General features: G+C 29.2%; 1 protein-coding gene across 1 annotated transcript; it reads left to right on the forward strand.

Annotated features, from left to right (window-relative positions):
- The first annotated feature begins 2,520 nt into the window (after positions 1 to 2,520).
- LOC116001882 (putative late blight resistance protein homolog R1B-14) lies at positions 2,521 to 14,139 on the forward strand. The gene is made up of 4 exons (XM_031241826.1): positions 2,521 to 2,779; positions 2,965 to 3,053; positions 11,233 to 13,459; positions 13,878 to 14,139. The coding sequence occupies exon 3, from the start codon at positions 11,260 to 11,262 to the stop codon at positions 12,346 to 12,348; it is 1,089 nt and encodes a 362-aa protein (XP_031097686.1). The 5' UTR covers positions 2,521 to 2,779; positions 2,965 to 3,053; positions 11,233 to 11,259; the 3' UTR covers positions 12,349 to 13,459; positions 13,878 to 14,139.
- Positions 14,140 to 15,027: the final 888 nt, after the last annotated feature.

Raw genomic sequence — 15,027 nt, forward strand, 5'->3', positions numbered from 1 at the left:
TATAATGTAAGTTGAAAATAAACAGTAGAAAATGACAAAGCGATTATGGTTGAGAATGAGAGGATAAAAAAAATGTTGTAGTTGTTGGTAAGTGTTTATCAATGAATATGTCAAATTGAAATTAATTATATTATTTGTAGGAATACATTGTCACATACATTTGTCAATAATAATAACAACCACCATGATGGCATTTTGTATTTTATATTATTATTACTAGTATTGTTATTTTAACAATTAAATTAGTGTGTCAAACACCTTGTGCTCAGATGACATGTAGTGATTCTCCCATATGGGAGGTCATGAGATTGAGGCTCAGTGGGGTGAATTGACTCTTTTTTATGCTTCAGTAGGTTGAACAGACACTACAATGTAATAGGGTCAGTTGTATTAAAAAAACAATTAAATTAGTGTCAATTTTTATTTTTCAACTATTTTTCCTTTGTGGTAAGAATTATTTTTTTTTTTTAATCGAAAGACAGATTCATTGATTAATCAAACGAGAGGTAGTAAAGCCTCTAAAGTCATACAAAAAAGCATCTTGCACTTGAGCCGGCAAGGTGAAGAAGTCAAAATACATTGAAGGATAAGATCGGCTAATACCAAAGAGAGCAAGAGCGTCAGCCACTTTGTTTGCCTCCCGGTAAATATGAGACAGGGATGCTGACCAAGATAAAAGCAAATTTCTTATCTGGTTGACCGCATTTTTTATTTTCCAAGGAATATTCAGCAAGTCAGATTGAACATAACTAACCAAGTTGGAGGAATCTACCTCGACGAATGTGGGGAATTTGGCTGCTGAGGCACACCAAGTTAATGCAAAGTGAAGGGCAAGGACTTCGGCTTCCTGAGCGGATGAGGCATCTAACGGGAAAGAGAGAGCTGTCACAAGATGCCCCGCTGAATCTCTTATGCAAGCGCCACCTGCGGCTCCAAAGCTAGAAAAGGTGGCATCCGTGTTAAGTTTAAGACGACCCGATGGGGGTTTGAACCATTTGATCCAGGCCGTGATGCGACGCTTTGGAGGGGACAAAAACATGCAAATCCTCTCTCCCTTGCTAGTTTGATGCATGGAGTAACCACAACTACTTGTTATTACTTTTTTTTTTAAACTTAATAATAATGTTTTTCTTGTCTTTTTAGCGTAATCTTTCTTTTATGTTTAATCAGTACTCTGTAGAAAGGCACATCCTTATTTTTTTTAAATCACATTTTGGCGTGCTATAAATACCGCCTTTGTTTGGATGTTTATAATCATTATTCCTTAACATTCTAAATCTAACTAAATGATATAATCAACATTCTCAGTAATTTCATTTCCACGGGCCGTAATTTAATCCAACCAAACATTATAATACAATTCTTGAAATCTATTATTTTGACAAACCAAATAATAGAATGAAATTCCTATTGCATACCTTGCTTTATTCTATTCTTTATGTATGTATTCGTATTCGCTCAAAATTCATTACGTAAACCAAATGTATTATATTGTAAACAATCCATACTTATTTTCGTTTGAATTGTTTCTAATAGTGATAGTAAAGTTTATAGTGATGGATATATTAGAGATGAACTCCGACCCGGAGAGGAGGAAGGCAACCCGTGGAGCAACACGAAGGACGATCCGGGTTGAGGGCGACCTCAACTTGGGGCGACCTCATCATGAGCGACCTCGTCACGGGCGACCCCAGCCTCGCGCGTGGACGCGGTCCACAACGGTTACAACCGTCCCCTCCTTTCTAGGGGGGCGGTTAGAGAGCTTTGTAGTATAAAATAGCTCATTGTCCCCGCGACATTTATTCATTAGTTTCCCTATCGAATCATCCTTTGGTAACATTCCTATTATTATCGGGTTTAATAATTCGGACCAATCCAATTAATTAAATCCATCATATACATACAACGCAAGTTAAATCATTGTTATTACGTTAAAAGTTAAAATATACAATAATTTTATTTTATTTTTAATCTTTGTTCCTTGTTTGTAACGGTGTGGACAAATGGGACCATTGGAAATTCCATTTGATTCCCTCACATTATGGACCGTATCCCACCGTATGTCCACCATTGGGTTTGAGCCGGTCAGCTATGGGTATTGGTTTACCTCCTTGCGGTCTTTTGCCGGTTAGGGTAATAAGGCAAGGAGAAAACCTCGTTAAAAGAACGATATGGTCAATTATTCAACAATAAATAATTTAAATGAAGAAAATCAATCCACTTTTGAAGAGTCAAGCTAAGAAAATAAGGTCAATTATTATTATTATTATTATTATTCAGGAAAAATATAAGGTCAATTATAAAACAATAAATAAATAATTTAAATGAAGAAAATGAATCCCCATTTGAATAGTCAAGCTAGACGACATGCATGAGGGACAATCAATATTTCATTTAGGTTTCCTACCAAAATCAATATAATAATGCAAGACAAAACAAATGAACAGCATGCATTTCCTTGTAACTTGATCTATAAATGGGCTTAAAGCATATATGTTGTCTTCCACGGTACCCAAAAATCAATCTCTCATCATATATTAATGATCTGCAGCTATCTCGAGCGATCTTTTCATATTTTCATATAAACCACTCTCTTCTTCTTCTTCTTCTACCAAATGCTCTCTCTTCTCTGATCTCCATTTCCTAGCTTCCTCAGCTCTTTTTCTACTTTAATTAAGAAATCTGCAGATTTCTTAAAGATAGATAGATATTGGATATATAGTCGCTCTGAAATTCATTTCTCTGCCCATTCACTTATATAGATCAGATCAGATCAGAGGTAAGTTGTTTTTGCAATATAATATGGAGTAATAATATTGTAATATTCTTAGTATTTGTTTCCTCACTTGTTTGCTTAGTTTTTGCTGTTGTGTTGTTGGCTATGTAATGTTCATTAAATTAGTTTATGAATTGTAGTTTGTGTGAATCTAAGAATTCTTTCCTTTCATCTTTATCTAATTTCAGGCAAATTATAATCTTTGACAAGTTAATTTTTTCAATTAACTCAAAGTGTTCATCTCCAGATTGATCAAAGTTTATACGCACTTACTAAGGTTAGTAAGCTCTGATCTTGCTAGTATGAAGTTTGTGACCAATTTGGAACAGGCTAATTAGTTGATTGTAAAAATTGACAAAGACTATTCACGAAATTAACTCTTTTATCTATTACTAGTATTTTCGCCGTGCGTTGCACGTAATGAATTCGTTATAATATTTTAAGAATATTTGGATTGATATACAATTATATAAATTATAACATCGAATATTATATAGCGTAATTGATGAAATTGGTTGGATCGATTATGTTTTATGATGTTTTCCTTGCTTGAATTAGAACAAATAATTGTCCAATTACCCGTACGATGCACGGATACATTTTATTTTATTATATATTGAGATAATAAAAATAAATACAAAATTATAAAAAATTCTAATGTTGAACGTGTACATTTATTTGATTATAAGATTAGTGCAAAAGTATTACTCAATTAATTGAATAATATATGACTTGTTTATCTACCGTTATCTTAAAAAGATCTATAAGTAATATGACTTATTACTAAAATAAAAATGAGAAATAATTTAATTATAATTATTATAAAAATAAATTCAACAACCAATGTTTAGCTTAATTACCATAATAATTATTAGGCAATTATTATTAGTCAATTACACTAATATATGTGCAATTATACTTTTATACTTTAAGCATATTCATTTTCACCATATTACATTTACTTTTATCTTCCTCATTCAAATCCATATTTGAATGAATTAATTTTGATTATTATAAAAATCTAACAACCCATGTTTAATTAAATTTTTTTAAAGTTTAAATAACTTAAAGTTTTCAAAATGAAAGTATAATTATTTTTTATCAAAGTTTTAAAATAATTTTCGGTCAATTAGTAATATCATTTTCGTTTTTCGATAAATGATTTTACTTTAATTAATAGTGTTGATACATGAATATAGCAACGATATTACCAATTAATAGATATGAGTTAATTTCCATTTTACATTTTCTTAACAAATAAGCTTTATTAATTATTTGATCAATAAAATATTTAATTAATTGACTACAAAAGTTTGGGCGGGAAAATAAAAATATGAGGATTATAATTTTCTTTTATATATAGTATAGAAGTATAGATTATGATCTTTTATATTTTAAATCAATTAGTAATATCACTTTTTCTTTTCTATTTTATCTTTTCTATTGTTTTTGCGGAAATTTCACAAATAATGATTTTATATTTTTATTTTTATTAATAGTAGTCTAGATATAGAAGTATAAATAAGTATTCGAATTATTTTTATTATTATTGGTGTAATTAATAATAATAATAATTAATAAATTATTTTTTCTTATAAAATTACGCAGAATTTGTTTCAATTATTTCCACAATTATAATGGTTTAATTATTCACAGAATTTGGTAAATACAATTTTGTTACCAATTAAATTTTATTAATTTTTTTACCAATTAATTAATAATATTATCTTGTGCCGAAAATATGAATGGGAGAATTTTACTTTTATTAATAGTGTTGATACGTGAATATAAAAACGATATTACCAATTAATAGATATTAGTTAATTTGCATTTTACATTTTCTTCCAATTAATAGATATTAGTTAATTTGCATTTTACATTTTCTTACCATTAATAGATATTAGTTAATTTGCATTTTACATTTTCTTACCAATAATAGATATTAGTTAATTTGCATTTTACATTTTCTTACCAAATAAAGATATTAGTTAATTTGCATTTTACATTTTCTTACCAAATAAATTTTATTAATTATTTGACCAATAAAATATTTAATTAATTGACTACAAAAGTTTGGGTGCGAAAAATGAAATAGGAGGATTTTACTTTTATATATAGTATAGATAATACATGTAAGTTTAATTTTGTTTAATTATTGATGTAATATGTGTACCTTTAATCTCCTTTAATTATGTCGTAATATGTGTACCACTTATTTCCTTAATTGATTAGATAAAATCTGTAGTATGGCAAGCTATATTATGGCAAGTATAAAAAAAAATTAATAAAAGTATAATGTGTGAATTAATTTCTTAATTACTGTAATTAAAGATTTTATTCAAAAGTAACTATTAGCATAATTTTATGTGTAATAATCTGTGAATTTGAATAATTTGCATAATTGTATGGACGTAATAATTTGTGGATTAGCATAATAATCTGTGAATTGGAACAATTATCATAATTTTTTAAATATCATTTAATATGATTGACTTAATAGGTGTATTATCAATTTCCTTAATTGATTATATAAAAATATAAAATTTAAATAACGGAAAGTATTAATTCATTTATTTCTATAATTTTTAAGATTTTATATTATTCAAAAGTAATAAAAGGAAATGCACAGGTAATTGATATTATTTGCAGTAAAACAAAATATAATCGTCATAAGAAGGAATTCTCAATGTTTAATTACCATAATAAATTTAGATGTTAAATACAGTTGGTAATTACCACGAGGTTATTTAGATGGTATGGTTACTACCTATATATATTACCAAAATAAATAGATTAACATATGGATCAGTATTATAAAAAAAAATGATGAAACCTTTTAGGTTAGATATATTAGGAAAAGTATCAATTAATAAAAATATGATAGGTAGTACTAAAAAAACAAATTGGGAGGAAGCCTTTTATGTAAGATAAAAAATTATATTAGGAAATCGATTATCAATCCTACTAATTTTTCTTAATATTATATTTGTAATTACCGTTATAAACAGATTTAATAGAAAAAATTAATTAGGAACTTATATTAAGCATTTTGAATTATTAATATTAATATTAGGAAACTACATTAGAAAATTATATTAAGAATTCTGAATTATTATTATTATTATTATTATCTTAACACAGGATTATATCAATGTATAAAATTTATATTATTATTATTCATGCAATAGATCTACTTCTTCATATCTGATTATACCATGCCAGGAGGATTACTATTTTTATCCTATCACAAAATCATAATAATATGCAAGAGTATAAGATAAACTTTTCAAAAGAAACACAACTAAGGGATAGGAATAGCAAATAATTTTACTACAACATATTTATAACAACAACCAAACCAAATTAAAAAAGAAATACGCAGAAACTTCTCCAAAAAAATAACTTTTAGAAATAGAAAAATATGTAATTTTACCACACTACATAATTGTAACAACAACTGAATTAAACCCTTGCACGCCATTTGCTCCTCATCCATTGCCCTTTCTGACCCAATTGCTGATACTGGTAAAAACACTCAACAATTTTCATCAGTTCTTCCACGTCGAAAACCCCAATATGTAATTCATGACCTTGAACCACGTTTACCTTTTTCCCATCCACTCACTTGTAGTCAACAAAATCTTTCTTCTGCTTCACTTTTGGGGGAGAATATGGTATGCTCTTTCTCCTCTTCCTCCGCTAACCCCTATCGTTTACCCTAGATGACGCCGATGAATGTTTGCGATTTACCGGTGCCGGCGACGACACATTGGAAACCATCTTTTTAAACCGATTCAAGTAGGTCGGTGCAATTCTTGGTGCATGCACCACCGTAGCTTTCTCAGAGGAGTTAGATGGGGCTTCGTTATCGCTAGGAAACGATATATCACCGAATTGAATTACAAAAAATTTCAAAATAAATTGTTAACATGAAATCAGAANATTAATAGATATTAGTTAATTTGCATTTTACATTTTCTTACCAAATAAATTTTATTAATTATTTGACCAATAAAATATTTAATTAATTGACTACAAAAGTTTGGGTGCGAAAAATGAAATAGGAGGATTTTACTTTTATATATAGTATAGATAATACATGTAAGTTTAATTTTGTTTAATTATTGATGTAATATGTGTACCTTTAATCTCCTTTAATTATGTCGTAATATGTGTACCACTTATTTCCTTAATTGATTAGATAAAATCTGTAGTATGGCAAGCTATATTATGGCAAGTATAAAAAAAAATTAATAAAAGTATAATGTGTGAATTAATTTCTTAATTACTGTAATTAAAGATTTTATTCAAAAGTAACTATTAGCATAATTTTATGTGTAATAATCTGTGAATTTGAATAATTTGCATAATTGTATGGACGTAATAATTTGTGGATTAGCATAATAATCTGTGAATTGGAACAATTATCATAATTTTTTAAATATCATTTAATATGATTGACTTAATAGGTGTATTATCAATTTCCTTAATTGATTATATAAAAATATAAAATTTAAATAACGGAAAGTATTAATTCATTTATTTCTATAATTTTTAAGATTTTATATTATTCAAAAGTAATAAAAGGAAATGCACAGGTAATTGATATTATTTGCAGTAAAACAAAATATAATCGTCATAAGAAGGAATTCTCAATGTTTAATTACCATAATAAATTTAGATGTTAAATACAGTTGGTAATTACCACGAGGTTATTTAGATGGTATGGTTACTACCTATATATATTACCAAAATAAATAGATTAACATATGGATCAGTATTATAAAAAAAAATGATGAAACCTTTTAGGTTAGATATATTAGGAAAAGTATCAATTAATAAAAATATGATAGGTAGTACTAAAAAAACAAATTGGGAGGAAGCCTTTTATGTAAGATAAAAAATTATATTAGGAAATCGATTATCAATCCTACTAATTTTTCTTAATATTATATTTGTAATTACCGTTATAAACAGATTTAATAGAAAAAATTAATTAGGAACTTATATTAAGCATTTTGAATTATTAATATTAATATTAGGAAACTACATTAGAAAATTATATTAAGAATTCTGAATTATTATTATTATTATTATTATCTTAACACAGGATTATATCAATGTATAAAATTTATATTATTATTATTCATGCAATAGATCTACTTCTTCATATCTGATTATACCATGCCAGGAGGATTACTATTTTTATCCTATCACAAAATCATAATAATATGCAAGAGTATAAGATAAACTTTTCAAAAGAAACACAACTAAGGGATAGGAATAGCAAATAATTTTACTACAACATATTTATAACAACAACCAAACCAAATTAAAAAAGAAATACGCAGAAACTTCTCCAAAAAAATAACTTTTAGAAATAGAAAAATATGTAATTTTACCACACTACATAATTGTAACAACAACTGAATTAAACCCTTGCACGCCATTTGCTCCTCATCCATTGCCCTTTCTGACCCAATTGCTGATACTGGTAAAAACACTCAACAATTTTCATCAGTTCTTCCACGTCGAAAACCCCAATATGTAATTCATGACCTTGAACCACGTTTACCTTTTTCCCATCCACTCACTTGTAGTCAACAAAATCTTTCTTCTGCTTCACTTTTGGGGGAGAATATGGTATGCTCTTTCTCCTCTTCCTCCGCTAACCCCTATCGTTTACCCTAGATGACGCCGATGAATGTTTGCGATTTACCGGTGCCGGCGACGACACATTGGAAACCATCTTTTTAAACCGATTCAAGTAGGTCGGTGCAATTCTTGGTGCATGCACCACCGTAGCTTTCTCAGAGGAGTTAGATGGGGCTTCGTTATCGCTAGGAAACGATATATCACCGAATTGAATTACAAAAAATTTCAAAATAAATTGTTAACATGAAATCAGAAACTAAATGATGAAATAAAGGAAGAATAACAAAGCATAACCATGAAAATAAAGAAAGAAATCAAAGGATTTTCACTTACTCTTGAGTCTTGAGCTTGTCCATCGGAGTTGTGATCGGAAACATATGAAATGAATGCCGACTTTGCCGAGTTCAGAAGTTGTGAGGGAACAATATCTCATGCTCGGAACTTATATGAGAGAAATTGACGTTAACTTAAATCTGTTGGAATAAAATTAGGAAGAATGATAGAGGTTTTAATTTTTTTGGGTAATTGGCAATAAATTTTATGGAAATATATAAATGGTTAATTGATAAAATAACCATAAAATAATTCTTAATTTCATTTTACTAAAATGCCCCTGAGTTTGGGCGGGAAAACTTGGGAGGAGGATATTATTTTTATATATAGTATAGATTTGACTATAGTAGTAAGTCTTTTATTAATAATCTGGTCTAAGTTAACTTATGTATTAACATGTTCTTTACATTTCCATTAATGATGAACCTAACTAATGCATGAAGCTCATGACTATAATTTGTCTATTTTAGTAACACGTCAATTTTTATATTCACACTTTTACATTTAACACTTACTAAATAATTATTTAACTAAACGATCAAATTAGGAATAAAAGTAATAGCCAAATACCATTTATATATGGTCAAATTGAAAGCCAATAATAAAAATTGGTAAATGTCAATAGTTAGAAAATCATTTGACTATAGTAAATTTTTATGTAGTAAACATTTTTTTTCCAAAAATTTGTTTACTAATTATTTTATTTCAAAAATTTTAATATTAATTTAATTAAAATGTATATTTTGTTATCATAATTGAAGTTTTTCTTTTGGCATTCAAAAAAAAAGTATATTTTATTATAAGTTGATTTACTATGTATGAGACAAAATTTCTCTATATTTTAAGAATTTTAATGCACACTTTTCATTATCTAATCAATATTATAGGAAAAAATAACATTTCAAAATATGTAGTGAGAGTTTACAAGATGGATAATTCATATATTACAACAATTGAGGTCTCAATCATATACACCATGAAAACTTACAATAAATTTATATGTTAACCCAATAAGGTAGCTCAAGTGGCAAGTGAGCTTTCTTTGTGGGGAAGAATTTCGGGAGAACCTGGGTTACCCTTATTAAATAAGGGTTTCATTTCCCTTCTTCATTTCTTCCCAAACTATTAATAATGATACCCCCCAAACACACCTTGCATAACCCTTTAATTACTATTCGGCAACATCAGTAAACTTATTATGATCATATCACTTTTAATAATAAAAAATAAGTTAAAGTTTTATTGACTCATAATTATCACATTTAAAAATTGAGTTTATTTTTTTTATAAAAATTGTTAGAACATAATGTGTATTCTCGATTATAACTATCTACAATGTTGGGAGGGTTATAACATGAATAAAAATAATGTTAGTGTAATAAAATATGAAACGGTAACTTGTATATTTTAATTTATTCTATGTATAATGATAAAACATTTTCAAAGTTACTATCTTTCACTTTTACTTAAATCACATTATCTGTTATAGCACAAATTTTAATTTTCTATTCCAAATCTATATTTCTTTAATTAAAATGTACATTTTATTACAACTTGATATACTGTGCATGAGATAAAATTTCTCTCTATGTTAAATAATATTTCAAAATTTCAATAAGAGTTTACAAGATGAATAGTTATATATAACAATAATTGAGGTTCCAATCATATATACACAAAGAAAACTTATGAATTCATATGTTATAATTTAATTGCATAACTTTTTAATTACTATTCAACAACATCAGTAAACTTATTATATTATTTTACTTTTAGCAAAAAATAAATTAAGGTTTACTATTCATCATCAATATTGCATTTGGAATGCTTAATTTATTTTAATATGAAAATTGTTAAGAAATTATTTTTATTCTCTATTATATTTATCTACAACAATACTCATTTTGTTCACATTGGTATGACGCATCCACACAATTGACCACCATCCTCTAAAGTCTAAACTCTTCCCCTCTATCATTTAACACCAAAAATCAATTCCCCTTCGTTTATTCTCTGATCTCTATTTCTTTCAAATTCTCACTTCCCATAAAACATTGCATGTAATTACCTATTAGTGTATTAAGTTTTCCAATTTATGACAGCTCATTTTCTAAAAGATACATTTATATTTCCTAAAAAGTAAAAACTTTAATATTAATTTATATCCTTTTTGTGAAAATACTCTTCTGTTTTCGTCGCGTCCCTTATCAAGTGCTTTGTCTCTCATAATTTTATCACTTTCCTACTTTAATTTGATCTTTTATTTTTATTTAAAATATCATTTTTAAAACTGGTAACCAGCACATCAGGTAAAACATGTCATTTTAGATGAAATTGCATGAATTCGTATAGTTCAGGGACCCAATTGCATTGTTTTTTAGTTCGGTGGCCTAATTGCATTTTTGTGTGTAGTTCAGTGACCAATTTGACCCTTATTCCTATATTTTAACCAAACTCGGTAATTGTAGGCATAATACAAGCTTTTCGAGATCAAAATGATGTCAAACATGTCTAATCCAGATAATGGTATAGTTGTGGGTTTCAAGGAGGAAGAGAAAACTATCATAGAGCATCTTATTTATGGGTCAAAGGAGAGGGAAGTTGTTTTAATTACTGGTATGGGCGGATTGGGAAAAACAACTTTAGCGAGGAGAGTGTATGAGAAGAAAAATGTAGTCAACCACTTTGATAAGCGTGCGTGGTGTATTGTTTCTCAAGATTATGATTGTAAGAACTTGTTGAACAAAATATATAATGAAGTTTGTGGCCACAAGACAGAGATTGACAATGTAGCTGAAGAACTTCGCAAAAGACTTATGGGGAGGAGATACCTCATAGTGTTGGATGATATTTGGAGTGTGGAAGCATGGGAAGAGTTGAATAGAGTTTTCCCCGAATGTGACAATGGAAGTAGAATTGTTTTAACAAGCAGACAAGAAAGTGTGGTTTCTGATGCCAAACATATTTGTCTTCCGTTCTTCACTATTGATGAGAGTTGGGAATTATTGCAAATGATGTTAGTTAAACAAAAGGGATGTATTGAAGAGCTTGAAAATGTTGGTAGAGAAATATCTAAAAAATGTGGGGGATTACCTTTGACAGTTGGTTTGATAGCGGGTCTTCTTGAAAAAGTTGAAAAGAGTGAGCAAATGTGGCGTGAATTTCTTCATACTCTAAACTCACATGCTACATTTGGAGACAGAATACAGAGCAATGATGCGATAGAGCTTAGTTACAAATATTTATCAGATCATTTGAAACCATGCTTACTTTATTTTGCTGCATTCCCAGAGGATAAGGCAATCAAAGTTTCGAAACTAATAGAACTATGGATATCTGAAGGATTCATCATAGGAATGAAAGAGAAAGGGAGAGTAGAAGATGAGGCAAGGGATTACCTAAATGATCTAGTTAGCAGTAACCTAATTATGATGTCTGGAAAGAATTATCAAAGTCTAGCATGCAGGGTTCATGATTTGGTACGTGATTTTTGCTTAACAAAAGCTAGAGAAGAAATTTTCTTGGAGATAATTAATAATATGGAAAAGAAGTGGGATCCGACTCTCAATTTTACCCCGCATTGAATATGTTTGCATTTCCAAGGGATATCTCATCTGTCTTCTAAATTGGTACCATGGAATTCTTCTATTCGCACAATTTTGGTTTTCAGCCATTATACTGATCGATCCTTATATAATGGCTCATGGATTGCTAAAAATTTTGAACATCTCACAATTTTGGATTTAGAGGCAATCCGTGTGCACCAATCAATTTTGTCTGAAGTTAACTCACTGATTCATCTAAGGTATTTAGTTCTCAAGGTAGATGGAGATAAATATGCTAATGCAGATGATGTCTCACCAGTATCACTAGAGAATCTTGAGTTTCTCATAACATTAAAGTTGCACTCAGTAAGTGTGCATTTCCCAATTTTTTTTTGGAATATGAGAAGATTGAGACATATGATTATTATTGGTGCCGAATGTGATGATTCTTGTAAGGAGAAATCAAGATCAGTTATGAATGAAGCAATTCCTACTTGTTCAAAAGAATTGCAAACTTGGGAATGGCAATGTCCTTTCACTCCAAATCATGAATGTTTATTGAGAGAGCTTCCGTGTCTCAGAACTTTGAGTTGTAAGGTTTCAAGTTCTGAAAGCTTTCCTAAAATTGACTTTCTCCATCATCTTGAGAAGTTAATCTTAGTGAGTGCCAGGAGTGGTAATGGAAGTCCACATCTTCTTAATGATCTTAAACTCAGCAAGTTTCCATCAAGTGTCAAGGAACTACGTTTGACTTCTATTACTCTTTCGGTGTTTGCAATTTCAACAATTGCACAACTTCCCAATCTTGAGACTCTAGTACTAAGGAAATGCATGTTTGAGGAGGGCTTAACATGGAATGTGGGGGAGGAAACCAAATTCCAAAAACTCAAAAGCCTCCAATTAATTTGGGATTATACTAAAATTTGGAATATTAACAGTGCTGCTGAGTCCTTTCCTTGCCTTGAGCAATTAACTTTGATATTCTGTAGGCACTTACAAGTGATGCCTTCTGATTTTGAGGATGTTTTAACATTGAAAATGATCTCTGTGAAGCATTGCAATCCCATTGTTTACAGTTGGGTGAAGGAAATTGAGGAATGCGCACGGGAATTAGGAAATGAGCAACTCCAGGTCGACATCGACATCGACAGTAAGTGAAATTAACTAATGGGGTGTTTGTAATTTAAATTCTTACCCACTAAATTATAATTCCTTTTTCTCCCTAATCCCCTCCTTCCAATCAAACGCCCTGGAAATTCCTCAATTCACTAAAATTTTCTCGTTATCATTTTTGAAATTGGCATGTCTATACAATATAATGAATACAAAATTGAGTTATATTATGAGTCGTCCTATTATGAGTCAGTCATATAAAGACTTTCATAAAACCATGGCTTGGCTTTATACATCTTGTTGCTTTCATATTGTTTCTCTAATGATAGTATATTTACAAATCACTTTTTTAGTGGTACAGAATAGAGTTAGGATCATATTTTAAAATGCATTTTTACTTTTAGAATGTCGAGTCCTACTAAATCTCTTTTCTTGTTTATTAAAATGATTGACAGGGCCAGCTAGGATCAACTCTTAGCATGAGTCAATGCATGATAATCCTACTTTCAACTCGGAGCATGAGTCGAAGTTTGTGAATGAGACCTTGGAATAAATTCAAATTAGTTCTACATGCCAGGATGAGGAAATTTGATGGCATGTGTGCTAAAATAAAAAGAGGAGAAAGAGACTAGGTGTGTGACCAAAGTGATGCATAGAGTAATCACAACTTGATATTACTTTATCTTTTAAATTTGAATAATAATATTAATATTTCTATATTGTAACTCTTTTCTTTATATTTAGTCTATACACGCATTCTATTCAAATATAATAATTAGAATGCTTTTGTTGAAATATTTGATCAGTGTGTAAAGCAAAATTTTAAATGCATTGGATTAATACTAAAAATCCACTACATGTTGAAGTCTATTATTCCATAGATCATGGTTTCTACAGCTTTGTGCACTACAAATAAAATATAAATTTTAATTACTAAATGTACTTTATTTATATATTGAAGCTACATTATTTGAAAGTATATTATTTGAGTACGGAAGATAAATTATTTTGTATATTATCGATCAAATAATATATATTTAGTATATAAATAACGTACTTTTAATATATTAAAAATATACTTTTTATTTATAATCCACGGAAAATTCGGCCTTCATTAATTGTGCTTGCAAAAAAATATACATGTAATATTTAAAATTGGAATTTGATATGCACAATAAGCTAATTTATATCATGAACCAAGGTTCACCTTACAAGGTGGACTCTAGTCTTAAACATAAATTGTGTATGTTAACATTGTGTGTTTGTAGTATACAAATTGTGAACATTCAAAATATTATTACTATATTTTTTTGGGTAAATCTTGGGTCTTTGCTCGTCCCTTGTCTGTCTTACGGAGGCACGGGAGCTGGCCCAAGGGAAATCGAACCTGGGTTCTCCCAAAATTCTTCCCCACAAAGAGAGCTCACTTGCCACTTGAGCTATCCCATTGAGTTATTTTTATTATTATTAGCCGGGCCGGTCCTGAACACAGGCGGGGGCGACCGCCCAGGGCCCCATGATAGAAGGGGCCCATCCATATATATGTATATGTATACATATATCTATTATAGTGTTATAATTAGTGTTATAATTATATTATAAAAT

This window comes from Ipomoea triloba, chromosome 13 (genome assembly GCF_003576645.1).
Source record: "Ipomoea triloba cultivar NCNSP0323 chromosome 13, ASM357664v1".
Taxonomy (NCBI): domain Eukaryota; kingdom Viridiplantae; phylum Streptophyta; class Magnoliopsida; order Solanales; family Convolvulaceae; genus Ipomoea; species Ipomoea triloba.